At 41.3% G+C, this 18,395-nt stretch overlaps 1 protein-coding gene across 2 annotated transcripts in view; it reads left to right on the forward strand.

Annotated features, from left to right (window-relative positions):
• CMTR1 (cap methyltransferase 1) overlaps positions 1–18,395 on the forward strand; it is a 43,710-nt gene that overhangs the window by 707 nt on the left and 24,608 nt on the right. Inside the window, exons 2-8 of one of the 2 annotated variants that reach the window (XM_004673438.2) lie at positions 1,434–1,571; positions 10,314–10,465; positions 12,185–12,343; positions 14,728–14,820; positions 16,507–16,578; positions 17,691–17,785; positions 17,900–17,972. In XM_004673438.2, the coding sequence (XP_004673495.1) occupies positions 1,439–1,571; positions 10,314–10,465; positions 12,185–12,343; positions 14,728–14,820; positions 16,507–16,578; positions 17,691–17,785; positions 17,900–17,972 (777 nt within the window). In that variant the 5' untranslated portion in view covers positions 1,434–1,438. The remainder of the gene's footprint in view (positions 1–1,433; positions 1,572–10,313; positions 10,466–12,184; positions 12,344–14,727; positions 14,821–16,506; positions 16,579–17,690; positions 17,786–17,899; positions 17,973–18,395) is intronic. The other variant, XM_012723184.1, reaches the window with a different exon arrangement.

The following is an 18,395-nucleotide window of genomic DNA, read 5'->3' on the forward strand; positions in this document are numbered from 1 at the left end:
GAGAAGGTTGGATTAGATAATTTGGAAGACCCACGTCGAAGGCATTGAGATTTGGGGAAAAGGATCAGCGTCTCCTGCCTCTCAGACAACTACTTCCTCTCCTTTTCTTGGCTCCACCCCAAACCAGTCTGCAGTGAGCTTCCAATCTCCAAAGTCGATAAAAATCTGAGGGGCCTTTGGGGGCTCGTGAGCCCATAAAAGACTGGTTTAAAGTGAGCTGTGGCTTAGCCTGGTTTTGGTTTCTATTCTGTATTTCCTGTATTTTCCAGAAGATAGCTTCTGCCTGTGCCTAGTCCCAAGAGGCTGCTGCCTTAGGAAGGATGAGATGGTTGACTGGCTCATCCTTGAGCTGGAGAGAAGTGAAATGTGTGATTTAGGGTTTTGTGAGATTTAGGGGATCAGTGCTGCCCCTGAATTTCATTGTACTCTTGGCAGTAGCAGCAGTGAGCATTTTATAAGCCTGTCCTGAGCCCATGCATCTCCCCTTTCCCAAAGGGTGGAGCCCAGCAGGTGGGCCAACTGTTTGGTCCAGTACTTGGTTCTCTTTTCTGAGTCCTCTGACAGCTAGTCAGTTGTATATAAACCACAGTGTGTTCACTACTTGCTTGCTCTTTAACTTGCCCATTCCTTAAGACTTCAAGGTCTCATATCACTTCATTCTCACTGTTTCTCCTGCTTAACTCTCATGATCCTACCCATGGACATGGATGATGGTGACATGGTACCTGCCTGTTTCCTTTATTTTTTGTGGAAATGGATTTCTGTTCTTGCTCTGACTGGGTTTGTTCCTGCATCTCATGATATGGCTACGTTTGATCCCACCAACTTTCCCACCCTTTGGTTTCTTTAATCCTAAGTCAACCATTGTTTCCATTCCTTCTTGCTAAAAAACTTCCCAAATCTTTCATGTTTTCAAGCACCCTGATGTAAACCAAAAACCATAATTTGATTTATATTATGTAGCCTCTTAATCCTGGTAAAATAGTAATGATAGTGGAGCAATGACTTTGGGATGGTCTCTTTACCTTGGAGATACTGGTTGATACTCATTCAATTTCTTAATTAATTTCCAGTGTCCATGGTTGTCACAGATATCAGTATTGTATTGAAAGTATGGAATAACACATTTTCCCACTGTGGTTTGTGGAGTTTATCCTGACTCTTTGGTACCTGACACTGGTGACCCCAAGACCATTGTGAGCATGGCAGATGTGAACACCACATTCTTCAGTAAAGCTAGCAGTTATTGAAAACCAGAGCTTGGCTAGCATCCTTTTTTGGACCACATTCAGAGCAAGAGGTTATTCAGGTGCTGGCACTGGGAGCTGTTTAGAGTCGCCAAATCCCATTCCACTGAAGGTTTATGCTTTGGAATCCCTGCTCTGATTCTGGTTCTGACAAGGGCAGCTGACTGTCTGGATTTATGGTTGCAGTAACAATGAAGAGGAGAAATGATCCAGAGTGTACTGCCCCCATCAAGAAACAGAAGAAAAGAGTTGCAGAGCTTGGCCTGAACCTCAGTTCTACGTCTGATGATGAACCTCCCACCTCTATCAATCATGCAGCAAAAGGTATGCTTGCCCATTTGGTCTGAGGTCACTGGCCATCTGGTTATTTGAATCTGGTGCCTGAATTGGGCAGAATACAGTCTCCTGGAGGAAAATTAGGCAAATTCCAAGAGAAATGTTTTCTGTAGAATCTCTTCCTTCCTGCCATTCTAGTAGGATTGGGACACTTGTTTTAAATTAAAAACATGGAATTTTTACACAAGTGCCTTAGTTTGCTACTGGTCCTTCAGTAGATGGCACTCTTTTGCTGTCTTAAAGCAGTTGGGTCTAGTGATAAGCATTGAGTGCCCTGTGCTCTTAATAGCAGTTAATGATCCTTTTTGCTGCAGTGATCTGGCCTAATTCCCTTTAGGTTTTAGCATTCTGATTTCTCAGTTCCCTCAGCAGTTGTGACCAGAAACACCCAAGTGAATTGGAGCTTCCCTGTGTTCACTGTTCATATTAAGCTCAAAGCATTTCACTTATTTGGTTGAAATAAGCACTTTACTTTGCCTGCATTTTAGAGTTATAGACATTCCACAGATGCTTTTTGTGAGAAATTAAAAGTGTCTGGTAGCTAGGACTTGCCTCAAATACCAAGCAGTTAGAAGTAGCTCTATTTGCAGTTTACCTAGACTTGCTGTGTTAGTTTCTTAGGACTACTAATTACTGTAAACTGAAACATAAGAAATTTATTCTTTCTCAGTTCTGGAGGCTAGAAGTCTGAAATCAAGGTTGTAGCAAGGCCGAGCTTCCTTCGATGGCTTTTGGAACGAATCCTTCCTTGCTTCTTTTAGTTTCTGGTGGTTGCTGGAAATCCTTGATGTTCTTTGATTTGTGGCATTGTAACTTCAGTCTCTGCCTCTGACTTCCTTCTGTGTGTATATTTGTAATTTCCACCTTCTTATAAGGCTGCCAGCCACTGGATTAGGACCTACTCTAATCTAGTATAACCTCATTTTAATTTGATCACATCTGCAAAACTCTGTTTCCAAATGTCACATTGCAGGCAGTGGGTGGACATGATCTTTTTTTTTTTTTTTAAAAAAGATTTTATTTATGCATACAGAACTGAGGTACAGGCCAGAGGTGTGGTGGGTGAGAAGATTCACCAGAGACAAGAGTGGGGAGCAGAACAGGCAGATCCACAAAGTACATTGCTGAGGGGAGCAGCAGGCGGGTCAGAGGAGGTCTGCCGCGCCATGTGGATCACCTCCGGGGTGGGGATCGAACTCTTGCTGAAATGGCTATAGCTTCTTAGTGCTGTGCTTGTACCCGCTACGCCACCAGGGAGGGCCCGGACATGATCTTTGGGGGATACTATTTAACCCAGTATACAGGCAGTTTGTGGAACTATGGATGCCTTTAAAATTGTCATGATGTATTTCAGGGTAGATGAGTAAAGCTGTATGCATTTGAGATTACTAAGCAGGAAGGCAAAGACATACTAGGCCTTGTTCTGGGGACTGTAGAAGAAAGGAAGTTTTGCATTCCACCTGGCATGAGTGGCTAGATGAAGGTAGAAGAGTTTCTTTGGGCAGGACTGGGGTTTTGGGAGAGATGGCCTATAAAGGGTAGTAGGAAAGCATGTCTGTAGGGAATAAATGATACTCAGATAATGGCGATCTCTCAGCATGCTGGGGATCATTTGCTCTCTAGTATTATCTGAACTAGGGTGAGGACAACTCCCAGGTATAGGCAGGTAAGTGTATATTGTTAAAGACTTTTTCAAGAAACCAATCTGAATTAAATTTGAAGCTTTAAAAAATGTGATTGAATTGAGATTATCTTCTTTTCCTGTCCACAAACTCCTTTCAGTTGTACTAAATAGCTTTCACCTTTTTTGGAAGTAGTACCATTATGACTCCGACAAGATTGACTATTGCTGTTGTGTGTATAGAATGGAAATCTAGAGGTGGCTAGTGTACCTTGTATATATCTGGCCAGGAGGCCATTTAGTCCTTTTTATTTGCAGAAAATGAGGCAGGAGACAAGACAAAAATTCCTGATTTTGCTGGGTCAGCTTGTTTTAGGAAAGGGCAGCTCCATATTGCCAGAAAAACTTTGAGGGTTTGAATTTGGTGTCTTCAACATAAGATTACTCTCTGTGCCCCTTACCCTATACCTTGCCCCTCTCCCAGCCCACCCCCTTCTAAGTAAATACTTACTGAATAGAACTAATAGATGCTTCATTGATCTTTTAGATTGTCTTTATTTTTATTTTATATCTGCTTTTTTTTTTTTAAAGATTTATTTATTTATGCATACAGAACTGGGGTACAGGCCAGAGGTACAGGGGTGGCAAGAGGCTTCACCAGAGACAGAGTGGGGAGCAGAACAGGCAGATGGACGAAGTACACTACTGAGGGGAGCATCAGGCGGGCCAGGAGAGGTCTGCCGCCCCATGTGGTCTCCTCTGGGGCAGGCGGGAATCGAACTCATGCGGAAGTGGCTTTAGCTTTTCAGTGCTGTGCTTTAACCCGCTGTGCCACCAGGGAGGGCCTATTTCTGCTTTTTAAAAAATATTTATGCATACACAACTGGGGTACAGGCCAGAGGTGCAGGGGCTGTGAGAGGCTTCACCAGAGATAGAGTGGGGAGCAGATCAGGCAGATTGACGAAGTACACTGCTGAGTGGAGCAGCGGGTGGGTCAGGAGAGGTCTGCACGCCATGTGGATCACATCTGGGGTGGGGATCGAACTTGAGCTGAAGCGGCTGCAGCTGGCTTGCAGTGCTGTGCTGTGCTTTTAACTTGCTGTGCCACCAGGGAGGGCCCTGAATATATTTTTATTATTTCCTTTCTTCTACTGGTTTTTGGTATTTTTTTGTTGTTTTTCTAGTTCTTCAAGAGAATTGATAGAAGTTTTCAAGAAACTTAAACTGTTTTACTTCTTACATTTTGTTTGTCCTTTCTGCAGCTTATGGAAGAGCATTTCATTAAGTTTTTGACTATCCCTCATCTGTGTTCTGTGTTGGTTACTCTTAAGTGTCCCAGGGACAGTGTGCCCTGGTAGTTTACTGTCTCACCAGAAAATACATATTGCCTGAGATATGTGTTTAAGTCACTGTATTAAACAAGGTGTGTTTCCTTTGGCTCTAACCACTTCTACCTGGATACACTGTTGGAATAGATGATTGAAAAATGCTTTTCAGGGAGTACAATCAAAAAAACAACAAAAAAAGTTACTATTTTTATCTGTCTAGCTTGTGCTCTTCTGCTAGATCAGTGTGATGACTCATTAGTAGATTTAGTGTAGCCAGTTTGGTTATGGACAAAGTGGCTACATTGCCAGGTCAGAGCCTGACTAGAGTAAAGAAGATGGGGTTGTCATGGCTACTGTGGCATCGTGAGTTCTTCTATTTTAAGAGGAGTTTGAATGCATTTTCAAAACTAAATATACTCTTGGAAATTTACTATTAGGAGAGGCAGGTGAAAGTCATTTTGTTCTTTTTGGTTGTGCTGCATCAAGCAGGGAAAGTGAGGTAGGTCCCAAGAAACTTTCCTTTTCTCCTTCATTGTGTACCCAGTGTGGCTCCTGTCCTCTCACAGTGTTCTGCTTGGAAGTTGCCAGTCTCTTTCCCAGTACCACACTAAAAACACCTTTCCCTCTCCCAGGTTTAATTCTCCCCTAAATAGGCTATTTTCCCTGAAACACCATTGCTTAACTGTCAGCCCAGATTCATGACCTTAATCAAAAACTTCCTTTATCGGTATCTGTTTAAATTGCTCTAACGAGTTACCATTTGTCTGGCGTGAAGGAGAAATTGAGTCTTTACACAGGAATGAGTATATTCCACAGCAATAGTTAGGCAGGATGTGATGTTTATTAAAACCCATAATTTATTCTTCTGTATCTGTGTGCTGTTCACCTTTTGTTGGGGCTTTCCCTTCTTATGTCCTCACAGTCTCTTCTTGTCATGTTTGTCCTGCTCTGTGGCCACTAGTTGCAAAACCTCTGATTTGTCTATAAAATGAATGTTCTGCTTTAAAGTGACTTAAGAGTAATGATTTCCATCAGGAGAGAAGAAATCTTAAATGAAAGTTCTAAATAATGTTTTAGACTCTTTGGTAGGCCTTAGAAGGGGCCAGGGAGGTAAATGTGAATGCCACCCAGCTTTGGCGCATTCTTACTGAAACTAATGATTTTAATAGACTGACCTTATTACTCCTGTTAATTTATATCCTCATTACAAGATTGTCTGCTCACTGTTTGCTAAATTCTTATCAGTCTTGGGAGGCTAACCCTTCTTTTTAGTTACTACTGCAGCCATGGCAGCTGTCTCCCATTTATTTAAACTAGTAGTTCTAAATACACAAGAGTTGGGCTGAGTAGTGGCTGCAGCAGTCTGTGGATGTCAGGACTAATAGAGGAAACTTTGCCTTAAGTCTAGTAAGGCTAAGAATTGGTTTTAAATACCAATGAGGGCCCTCCCTGGTGGTGCAGTGGCTTAGGGTGCAGCACGGCAAGCTCTGCTCCTTCAGTGTGAGTTCGATCTCTGCCCCTAGAGGTGATCCGTGTGGCGCAGCAGAGTTCTTTCTTGCCCGCTGCTCCCCTCAGCAGTGTACTTCGTTCATCTGCCTGTTCTGCTACCAGTTCTGTCTCTGGTGAATCCTCTCACCACCCCTGCATATCCTGCCTGTTCCCCAGCTCTGTATGTAAATAAATCTTTAAAAAATAAATAATAATTAAAAAAAAAGCAATAATAAAAAGTTCCAATGAAATAGAGGAAAGCAATAGGCACACTTTTTGATCTCTAAAAGAAGTGCCTAGTAGAATGTTATTTTTTTTTAAATTTTATAATAGTTTATTTTTACATATTTTTGTGCATTTTTCCATCTCAGTTGCAATCCCCTTGGGTTTCCCATCACCAAATCACCCATGTGCCATCACCATAGTCCAGTGCATTTCCCCTCCCCCCACTGTTCTTGATCCCATTCCCCACTCCACCCCCACAAAATGTTTCTGGTATATAGATGTTCATCACTATCATTATTTTCTTGCCTGTTCTGTTATATTCCTGTTATGAGATAAATCATCTGGTATTTTTCCTTTTCTTTCTGACTTATCTAGTAGAATGTTATTTTAACTCCTTCCATCCTCACTCTCAGAGCCTGGACAACATAGCTATGTTCAAAGTGACACTTCAGGAAGAGGAATAGCGTGGACAGGTTTTGTGCCAGAGTGATGGAGTTTTGCAAAAGACTTAACATTGATTTCACTAATGAGCCTTCCAACCAAATTTAATTCTCCCTGTTATTGTGGTTCAAAAATGTTAGGAAGATGAAGAAAACAAAAGCTCTCTCAGGGATCTGAGGTTGGCAGGAACCCTGCATGCCCAGGAATGAGAATTATACCTTTCTAGGGCCCACTGATGGGTCCTTGGGTAAATCTAATATAGCCTGGCAGCACCCTAGAACTGGACCTGGGGCACATTCTTCTTGGAGAAAGATACTTGGTTTCCCTAACCTTTCCATAGAAAAATTATGAATCTCCCACATAGCTGGTGAAAGGAATAGTAACTAGCTTAATGCTGTAGCTTCTGGTTAGTCAGGACAGTGGCTCTCTGAGCTGCCAGAAGGGAACTTTCAGTGTAGGGCTCAGGAGCTGCCCATATTCCTGGTACCACCTCTTTTCTGTGTGAAGCAATACTAGTTGAAGGCATGGAAGCAGTAAAGAGAATCTGCACCTATGGAAGCACAGTTCTTTAGCATGTGGAGCTGATGCAGAGCACATACCTGTCTAATTTGTGGGAGATAATAGACAAGAGGCTCAGGCTTTGTCTCACATCATTCAGATTAGCTCTTCTCAGAAGATTGCTCTGGAAAGGAACCAAGTGCTCCCCAAGGTTCGGAGTGATACTTTATGACTATATATTTTTTTACCCTAATTTCATACTAATACATTCTTGTGTCTCACACAGAAAATGTAGAAAAGTGCAAAGCAAAATAAATATCACTTCACCTGTTAGTTTCCATGGTTACTCATTTTTCATGTTCTGGGTCTTCTGAATGGCATTTTATGGTGTGTGCTACATTGATCTGTGTAGGCAAGTTACCTCTTTAGGAAAGGGAGTTTGCTAGACATCTTAAGAGAAAGGAAGGTTTGGTGCCTCCCATATGGGGAACACTCTCAATCCAAATTCCTCCTTGTTAACTGCTTGGAAGTGAGAATTTTGGTTTTAAGTTTAATTTTTTTCATGTGTTCATCTACCTTTAACTTAAAAAAATACACATTTATCTTAGCCATTAGTTTTTTCTTTTTTAAATATTTATTTATGCATACAGAACTGGGGTACAGGACAGAGGTGCAGGGGTGGTGAGGATTCACCAGGGACAGAGTGGGGAGCAGAACAGGCAGATTGATGAAGTACACTGCTGAGGGGAGCAGCGGGCGGGTCAGGAGAGGTCTGCCACACCATGTGGATCACGTCCGGGGCTTGGGATCGAACTTGAGCGGAAATGGCCCAGCTTCTTAGTGCTGTGCTTTAACCCGCTGTACCACCAGGGAGGGCCTGCTGTTAGATTTTTTTAAGCTCTCTGAAGATAGGATTTTATCTGATGATTTTTAGCATAGACTGCATAGAACACGCCTGAATCAAAGTTATTGTCAGATCTATTAAATCATATGAATGTTTTGAACTCTGAAAAATGTCCTTTTCAGCCTACTTGGGCAGGAAGTGATGAATAATAATCCATAGAGGGCCCAGTTCTGTGTTAGAATGTAGATATTCTGTCCTCATGCTAATATTTTTTTGTTGTTGGGTCTTTTAAAAATATATTTTTTAAGCACCTGTTTTTTTTTAAGAGCAGTTTAATGTTCATAGTAAAATTGAAAGTACGAAAGTATCTCATATACACTCTCCTTCCCACACATACATTATCTCCCCTCCATCAGTATCCTTCACCAGAGTGATATTTTTTACAACCATTGAACCTCTATTGACCCATCATTATCACCCAAAATCCGTAGCTTAAGTTATGGCTCACTCTTAGTGTTGCACCCTATGGCTTTGTCTAATTGTAGAAAGATGTGTGTGTCCTTATACTTATGAGGGCTGAATATCTTGCACTTCTTGTATGAGGTGTTATCAGAGGAAGTATCTTAAGGAGTTATACACTCAGTAGGTGCTTAGCAAAGATGAAAACTGGGTAGTAGTTTATTAAACTTTAAATTAATCTCTGTTCAGTGGAAAGCCCAGTCTGGGTACTGGACAGAGAGGAAGTTGACTGTGACACAGTTCTGTAGGAGAACTCTCCTGAGCGCCTGGTGGGTTACATGTGCCCACACGTGGCTCTCAGGTATGTGATGAGCGCTGCGCCCGTGGTGTGAGTGCTGGTGCTCAGTGGATGGAGGGGTGAACTCAGCTTGGGGTGCTGGGAAGACTCTGTTTTTCTGCATGTCAACCCTTATTTTGGATTCCTCTAGGGATAGTGCAGATTTAGAGTTGTGACATGTAACCCGTTAGCCTTAGATGTAATTGTGACGTTGCTCATACCTGAATAGGGACTGGCAGGCATAGAAAGCATTGTGCATGACTGCCCTCTGTGCCTTTACTCAGCACTGTCTACACGTGGCTAAGCTTGGACTCAGGGGCTTCTTTTTTCTTTTTTTTTTTTTGCATTTTAAAAGGACAGATTTATTGGGACACAACGACACCTTCATACACATAGGTTGTGAAGAGCTGCAGCTGCTGCTGCTTTTGAAAGGGGGAAGTTCGTTAAGGGAGATGCCTGCTTAGACACGGTGGGGCCAGAGCTACCACTTCTTTTTTCCTTAAAGGAACCGACCCACATTGCTAAGTCAGTTATTTTCTTGTTTATTTTAAATTTAATAGATAATATATTTACATGATCCAGAAATCAAAATATATAAAGAGATAACTAGTATCAACTCTAGTGATACAGAAATGTGAATCACCTTTCATTTGTTCCAGGAAGTCATTTTAGTATTCACTCTCTAAGTTCCAACACCTGTTTGTGTGGATAATCACTTTTATTGATCTTGTGTATCTTTTCTTTCTAGAAGGTCTTTTTTGTAGTTATAAGAAATAACTTAGCTCAGTCTGGTCATCAGCTCCCTCCTGGAGTGTTAGATACAGTTCCTTTTACGCTCCACTTCAGTTGGTGCTGCTGTCTGAGTGTCTTCCCTCTTCCCTGTCCTTCCTCTCTTTCCTCATCTTTCCTTTTCTTCTTTACTTCCTCCCCCCTTCTTCCATGTACCTTACCTACTTTTCTTCCTGTGAGAAGCAGATTATAGACTTGCCCTCTGCTTACGAGATCAAAAGACAAAAAAACAGAGGAAACGTGGAAATTCAACAATCAGAAACTGTCAGTATGATGTAGAATTACTGAAAATGAATCCGGCATCAGTGTTCACTAAACAGCTATAGCATCAGTACAATGATTTCTTCATAGTGCATTTTATATTTGACAGTGTATTTTCAAGTATATTCTTTCATTTAATTTTCAGACAACCCAATGAGGTAGGTATTACCATCCCAGTTTTATAGGAGAAGTAATTGAAAGGGTAGAAAAGGAAAACCGATATTTTGATCTCCTGTTGTGTGCTTGGTACCATTGGGAACTTTTGATGATTTAACCCATGATTTAGTTAGTAAGCAGTAGGGAATATTTTTGACACTGGGTCATTTGATGGACTTTATGCTATGATATACTAAAATTAGTTGAAAAATGAGACTTGGACTTCTAGAAGCTATTTTGTGCCATAAATTCTCCTAAACTTTTCCTTCCCCTGCCCCCACAGCAGCTACCACAAGCCTGAGTGGGTCTGACAGCGAGACTGAGGGGAAGCAACGCAGCTCTAACTCTTTTGACGATGCCTTCAAAGCAGACTCCCTTGTGGAAGGAACATCATCTCGCTATTCCATGTATAATAGCGTCTCCCAGAAGCTTATGGTATGTCAGCACTAGGGTTGGGTGTCAAAAGTTCTACCAGCAAAGCGAGAGAAGGGAAATTGTATTGTCATGAAGAGAAGAAAATCAAGGGTGTGAGTTTTTCCTCTGCTTTCCAACTACTGAAATTTAGTAGAGTGTGGCTACTTTCTCAGTAGAAGGACCTGTCACGTTTTGAGTCATCCAGAGAAGTGGTTGTCAGGTCTCCTCCTGCTCTGTCAAGAGCTGGATTACTCTTTATTTACCTTAGTATAAATTCTTAACTGTGAACACAGGTTAATATACTTCACGGATGTGTGTTGGTTTGTAAAGACTTCATGCTGTGAATTTCTTCTGCTCTAGTAAGTGGGATCAAAAGAATTGGCTAATGTTCTGTGCATTCCCAGGTGCCCAAAATAAATGGGAGTAGTACAGCCTTTGTATTATTTCAGAAAGACCCAGCTTTCCTTCCTAACCTCCATATTCTGTTCATATACCTCAACAAAGGAGGTGAATAGGAAGACTTGTTCACTTTCCTCATCAAACTTAGTATGTGTGCAAAGATTAAGGAAACCCAAGTTTGCCTTCTAATGTGCCTTCTCTCTAGCTTCAGGAGTCTTCTCTATTTTCTGTCGGGCTCAGTGAAGAATGATCTACCACTTTTGAAGTCACAGTCAGAATTTTGGTTTGGAGGACACAAACTTTAGGAAAGTGGAAGAGTTTGTCACTCATTCAGCCTCGTTGATCTTGTGGGAGAATTTGTGGCCACTGTAGGAATTTCACCCAGCTTTTGAAGTGGTACTCCCCCTTATAAAGGGGGTCTAAATCCTGTAGGTGGAATTATTTTAGGGTTGGAGTTCTTTTTTCTTTGTATATTTAATATAACTTTATTTTTACATAATGTATGCCCTTTTTCCATCTCAGCTGTAATCCCCAGGGGCTTCCCATCACCAAATCACCTCCCCACTCCACCCCCGTAAAATGTCTGGTATATGGTTGTTCATCATTATTATTATTATTACTATTTCCCCCTGGTCCTTTATGCTCTTGCTATAAGTGAAACCATCTGGTATTTTTCTTTCTGGCTTATTTCACTAAGCATGATCCCTTCCAGTGGGTTGGAGCTCTTTTACTTGGCAAGGTTCTGTGGGGTTTGATTTTTTGGGGTATGCAACTTATAGATAGTTGTGGCATCTTAAAACAATGTTTCTGTTTAGGGTCTTATAGTACTTTCCATACTTCAGTTTTACATGAAGTGATTTTTCAGTTAATCTCCTGATTGAGTGGGCTCCTGTAAGCACTCGTCCTTATTTATTTAGTAAGACGATGACTGACTGTGGGCAAGGTACAAGTTGCCATTTGAAGTGGTTCCATTTTAAGTTAAGTTCTCTCTATTAATTCTGTTCTCAGATCTACTTCTCACTTGATTAGATAAATTATCTGGAAGGGTAGTTGTACAGATAGATGTCCACTAAGATCCATTAACTATTCTTGGTGGTTTTAATTAGAGTTATGAGGTTCCTTATCTTTTATCCAACTTCTGGTTGCTGTAGTCTTTCATCTCCAGAGTAGATTGCCATGGGCCCACAGTTAAATTACAGTTATTTATGCTGCTTTTCTTCATTAAAATAGAATGAAAGCTTTAAACCTTATCTATGTTTCTGAGGGTTTAGCATATCTGGTACATGATAGTGCTAATAAATGTGTTTATTTATTTAACACTCCCTTATTTCTCTTTTTCAGGCCAAGATGGGCTTTAGGGAAGGTGAAGGGTTGGGTAAATACAGCCAGGGCCGGAAAGACATCGTTGAGGCCTCTAATCAGAAAGGTCGAAGAGGCCTGGGCCTGACACTGCAAGGTTTTGACCAAGAACTGAATGTGGACTGGCGAGATGAACCTGAGGTAACTCGTGTGGGGAGCAGGAGATGGGGAAGGTGCTGTTTGGATGCATGACTATAAGTAGCAATATTAACAAATGCCTTTTAGTGGGGATTGGGATTAGTGCCTCACATGGAATGTGCTGAGCATGTCCAGAATGGAAAAAAGAAGACTAGAGGAGCTATGATTTGTTCTCCATTGCTTCATATATGAGTACATCCAGTGGGTAGAAGATGCTGAAAGGCAGTTTAGTTTTACAAAGAACTTTAATAGATAGAGCTTTCTGCTAGTGACTAAAGATACCTCATGAGGTAGTGAGCTCTGTCTGCTGAAGGGATTCACATGGTCCAACAGAGAACTCACTCTCCTTTGCTATGAGTGATTGGGTTAGGTCTTTGCACTTCCATAGGTTTATGATGTCACTCCAAATATGTGTTTATGTCATAAAACTTTTCTTTTGTGGATTTAGTCCACTTACTCGCTTGGGTACCAGTTTGTTTTAGCCTTGAATACCAAAAGAGACTCATCTATTTCATGGCATATGTTGAGATTTTGTATGTCTGTCTGTCTGTCTGTATGACCTACCTTACTCCACAAATAACGTTGAGGTAGTTTTAGTAAAACTACCAAAAATAATGATGAAATATTATTATTACAGATTGAAGTGAGAAAAAATAGAACACAAATATCTGACCTTCTACACAGTTGCTGTGGTTGAACTCTAGATGTGGCACTGAACTCTGGAAGTTGATACTTTATTTATCTTTCTGATATTCCACTTTAGGAAAGAACTCCTATTAACCTGCACATGATAAAACCTAATAAGCCTTTAGAGTAAGACCCTGACATGGCAGAATCTTATAGGTCTAGGTGGTCCTGCTGTGCTGTCTTGTAATTGTGACATGAGGCCAGCAGAATAGTAGATAGGATAGTGTAGATAGGGTAAGTATTTGTAATTGGGTGATTAGGTGCTTGATTTTCACCTCAGAAATAGTTGGTGCTTTTTCATGTCCTCCTTGGTGTGAAAATAGGAGTGAGTCCCAGTCTGCATAGTGATACAGAATTAGAACTACTTTTGCTAAACTAGAATCAGAAATTTGCTTATAAAATCTGCTTTTTAAATGAGACAGACTGTTCCTTTTTTGGGGGGTAAAACTATCCTCAATTTTTATTTACCATCATTCACTTTCTCATCCAAAAAAAGCCTCATCTTTTGGTTAAGCATTAGTGACCACTCTTCTAGGTAGATGAATCTGGTAGCTTGAGGTGATTGTTTACTTCCTGGAGTCACTGCAGGGGAAGTGCTTGATCTACTATAGCTCAGGAAGTACAAGGTTTACCCTTTTGCTTCTGTGGGAGATTGAGCTTGTTTTTTCTCTCAATGAATATCCAAAGTGTATATAAGCTTTTCCTCCCTACAGCTTGTCATTTATAACCATTTATGCTTAAAGGTGACGGATTTGACCGGGGAGAAAGCATGATTCACTGCTAGATTCCTTGATATAAGACAGTAATTTTTCTTTTAAACTTTTTCTGTGTTATGGTGGTTGGCTTGCCCTCAAGATCTTACATTGTGATGCCATTTTATGCCTTTCAGAGCATGTAATACTACCTTTAATCACATTACTTCAGTTTGCAATGGTGGATCTCCACACTGGCAGTGTGGAAAATGGCCATGCAGGTTGCCACCTGGTTAGGTTTTATAATCTTTATCTCTCTAACTCAGAGAACCTAGCCCTGGATGCACATTTAGGGACTTCTAAAAACATGATTGTATCAAGTCCCCACCTCAGACTAACACAGTCTCTTCCTGTTCACTGAGGGCAAGCCAAGCACCGATGCTTTTTGAAAGGATTAGATATCATCATAAATAGCTGAGATGAAAATCACTGTTTCAGTTTCCTGATAAGGAAGGTGATTGAAAATTAAGAGGAACCAACTTTAGAGATGTCCATTTGTACTCTGCCTTGGAATGAACAAGTGAGGAATCCTATTTATATTGTAACTAGTATTTTGGAAGACATTAGGAAATGCGATTCATTGCTAGCCTTTCTGATGTAATTATATGTCTGTGTCCTATGTCTGTATGTATGTGCTCATTATAGACCATTGGGTCAAGACGAATCATTTCTTTTTCACTCTGCACACTGGACATTTACTCTGTGGTAGGCATTCATCAGGTATTGGAACCAATAAAAGAAACCTTAAGGTTTTGGGAGTTTCTAAGGATTCAAGCCAAAATTGGAGCAGTTTTCAGAGCTTAAACTTTAGAATTTTAACTTTCTGTTCTCATGTCTGATCCCTTCCTGGGTCCTTATTCTCTCTGAATCCTTGCTTCGGGGGGATGTTTTGGTGTGTTGGGACACAGCCCTGTGGGTCTGACTTATCTGCCTCCTTTTTACTTATAGCCCAGTGCCTGTGAGCAGGTGTCATGGTTTCCAGAATGTACTACAGAAATTCTTGATACTCAGGAAATGAGCAATTGGATGGTTGTGGGAAAGGTAGGATTTCAGGATAATATAACCTGAATTCTTCATATTTATCTTTTGACTTTTCTCCTCCTCAAATCTAGTATGTATAAGTATACTCAGTTTAAGAAAAATGTGAATCTGACCATTTTGGCAGGAGTAAATCTGTGCCAAGAGGGTATACTAATGGCTTTACAGTTATCCTTTTGGGAGGTATGTCAAAAATGTTTTCTTTTTCCCTCTCCTAGCCATTTAACTTGCAAGGCAGCACAAAATGTATAACGTCTGTCGTTTCATGGATGCACTTTTCCCCATGCTTATTAGATGCTTTTAGAGAGCTTATTAGGTATCTGTATATATTCTTGTCATTGCTGGGCACTGTTCCAGGTAGATGAAAAGACACTGTCCCCTTTCTTCAGAAAGTAATGAGGGAGTTGTTATAGGGGGAATTTGTTTAATCTCCTTCTGGAAAATTGTTAAGAATAAAGTGGATGGCTACTAAATCAATATGGTCTAGAAAGCAGTTCTCAAAGTATAGAGGCCCTTGGGAATCTCTGAGACCTTTTAAAGGTGTCTGCAAGGTCAGAGCTATTTTCATAATGATATTGAAAAGTTATTTACCATTTTCACTGTTACTTTTTCATAAGTGTCCTGAGGAGTTTTCCAGAGGCCGTGACATGTGGTAATACAATCTATTGCTTGTATATGTAGAGAAAAGAGAATCTAGCTGTTTTCTAGTATATGAGACATTAAAAGATTCCCAAGAATTAAAAGATTCACAAGAATGGAAAACATGCCTCTGTTCACTAAGTATTTTTGAAGTGTAGTTATTTTCATAAGGTCATTTAACTTTTTTTGTTAATATTTAAATTTTTCTCAGTTTTACTTTTTAGTAGTAGACACACACTCTATGTAAACAAAGAGCTCTTGGAGGTCCTTATGATTTTGAAGAGTATAAAATCTGAGAATACCTTGGGTGCCTCCCTGGTGTTTCAAGTGGTCAAGTCTCAGCACTATGAAGCTGTTGGCAGCCACTGCATCATGAGTTGGATCCCTGGCCAAGGGGCTGACCCACAGCACAGCAGACTTCTGTCCTGTCAACTGCCCCCTCAGCAGTGTATTTCAGTTAATCTGCCTGTTCTGTTCCCCACTCTTTCTCTGGTGACTCCTCTTACCCTCCACACCTCTGGCCTGCTGTTGTATGTTTAGATAAATAAATCTTTAAAATAAAACAAACAAAAAATCCAAGAATACCAAATTGAGAATTGCTGACTTAGATACAGGGTGGACTTGGCATTCCCATGAGGACGCCTTGAGCCCTTGTTTTCTGTGACACCAGTGCTTGGCGTCATGCATTCATACTGTCACAGAGTGAGACACCTCTTGGTTGAAGGGCAGTAGCCACCTTCCCTCTGCACTTTAGAGCCAGACAGCTTGAGTGTCTCCTTACTATTTGCTTTTCTCAGCCTCAGCATTCATGAGTCTTATATCCATATGGCGTGCTAGTCAGAGCACCCAGGGGGCTGATTCATCTCTCAGCCATCTGGAGGAGAGCCAGGGGGATTTAGGATTTTCTTTCTTGCCCCTCAGGTATTGATGTTCCTTGGCAGGGACTCAAGTCCCTTCTTGCTTTACTCACTTGGAACCGTAGTTTCCCTGTTCATCTTCCCAAATGCAGTCACACGTAGTCATTATTGATTCGTTTTCTTTTTCTTATAGAGAAAGATGATTATTGAAGATGAAACGGAGTTTTGTGGGGAAGAGCTTCTTCACAGTATGTTGCAGTGTAAGGTAAGGTCTCCTTGAAGCTAAAGCTGTAGTTTAAAATCTGTGAGGAATTATGCTGGGTTTCTTCAGTTCTTTTGAGTTGGCTGTGGATGGTGGAGGCGTCACTAAGATTTTTCCTGGAGCTCAGATGTGTACATCTCTCTAGGCGGTCCTTTTTCCTGGTGCCTATCCTGCCCTGTAACATAGTGCTGTCTTTGAGAGCCAGGAGAGGACCCACTTACCCTCAGTGGTCAACTCATTGTAATCCTAGGAGCCTGGTGTAGAAAGATTTGGAATACTTCTTTAACATCAGGCCCTCCTGAATTCTACTTAATGCAACATTTTTGCTCTGTGACTTTGGTTCAGTTATGTAAACTTTACTGAGTTTGAGTTGTTTAATCTATGAAGTGGGGAGAAGATACTTCCTAACATTGTTGTGAAAATTAAATGAAATAGTGGGTGTGGAGTGCTTAATACACTGGGTGAATGTTAGGTTTTCCTTAATTTCTTCTGGTTTAATTTGTGTCAGAAAGTATATTGCCAGGGGCACAGTGAGCCAGGGAAATGCTGGGAGGAGATGGATTGAAGAAGTAGTAAAGGTTCAGAACAGCCTCTCAAGATTTTATTTTTTGGCTGCAGAAAGTTGGAAATATTCTAAGGTCAACTCAGGTGAAGTGAGGCTTGGCTTTTTTCATAGAGGAAGGGAGAAGGAATCCCTACAATGTTAGTTGCCATCAGAAAATCCTGGTCTTGGGTTGTTTACCCTCTGAGAAAGCCCCTTCCAGGCGAGTCTTAATGCCAGACTTCTGGTCCCTTGGAAGGACGCGGCTGGTGTGGTATGGAGAAACATCCACTGTGAGCACGAGCACTGCATACCAGTCGCTCTGTGTTTAACAGTACTCGCTGTTGGCTGTGTGCCAGGGGCATATTACATTAGCTTTCCTACCATTTTACACGTGAGGGACAGTGAGCAAATTGTCTATAGCCAAACAACTAGTTATTTCAGAGCTAGGAGACAGTTGGAGCCTAGCTCCTTCAAAGACTGAGAGTCAGGCCCCACAAGCTTTTAAAACCCCTGTCTGTCCAGGAAGAGCTGGGGTGATAATCACTTCGAGGTTCTTGTTCTCTCTGGGCAGAGCGTGTTTGATGTCCTAGATGGGGAGGAGATGCGGCGAGCTCGGACGCGGGCCAATCCCTATGAGATGATCCGAGGAGTCTTCTTCTTAAACAGGTTTGCTGACAATTCTTTCCCTTCCCAGCATGCAGGCTTACACCTTTTCATTTGAATTTCAGCTTTCCACATGTCTGGAACTGAGTCATGACTTTTTGTCTTGATTTTTTGCAGGGCAGCAATGAAGATGGCTAATATGGATTTTGTGTTTGACCGCATGTTTACAAATCCAAAGGACTCTTTTGGGGTGAGGGCAAGATTCTGCTTCTGAATTCATGTTCTAAATGGTACTAAAGCATCAGTGGCTCAGAAATCACCATTTTTGCAAAGTTAAGAGTATTCTATTATATGATAAGGATATTTTGCTTTTTGTACCTCACATAGGGTCCCACAATGCTTCCTGTGGTCCCAGGAGTGTCCCAGTAAGCATTTGTCTCTAGAGCTCCAGGCCCAGAGTCTCAGTCCCCAGTACTGAAATTCCTACTGCTCACTCCATGTAGAGATGGGCCAGGGCCACAGCAGTATCAAAAGGACGTTGATGGAAAAAATATGCAGCCATGGCTGAACAGGAAAGTGAGGCCTTGAACTAGAGCGTGGACTCCACCCCTGCAGTCACTGCATGTATATTTAGCCCTCCTTTGTATCAGGCCTATAATTTTGAATTAGATAT

The sequence above is a fragment of the Condylura cristata genome, unplaced genomic scaffold (assembly GCF_000260355.1).
Source record: "Condylura cristata isolate star-nosed mole 26May11 unplaced genomic scaffold, ConCri1.0 scaffold00001, whole genome shotgun sequence".
NCBI classification, from domain to species: Eukaryota; Metazoa; Chordata; class Mammalia; order Eulipotyphla; family Talpidae; genus Condylura; species Condylura cristata.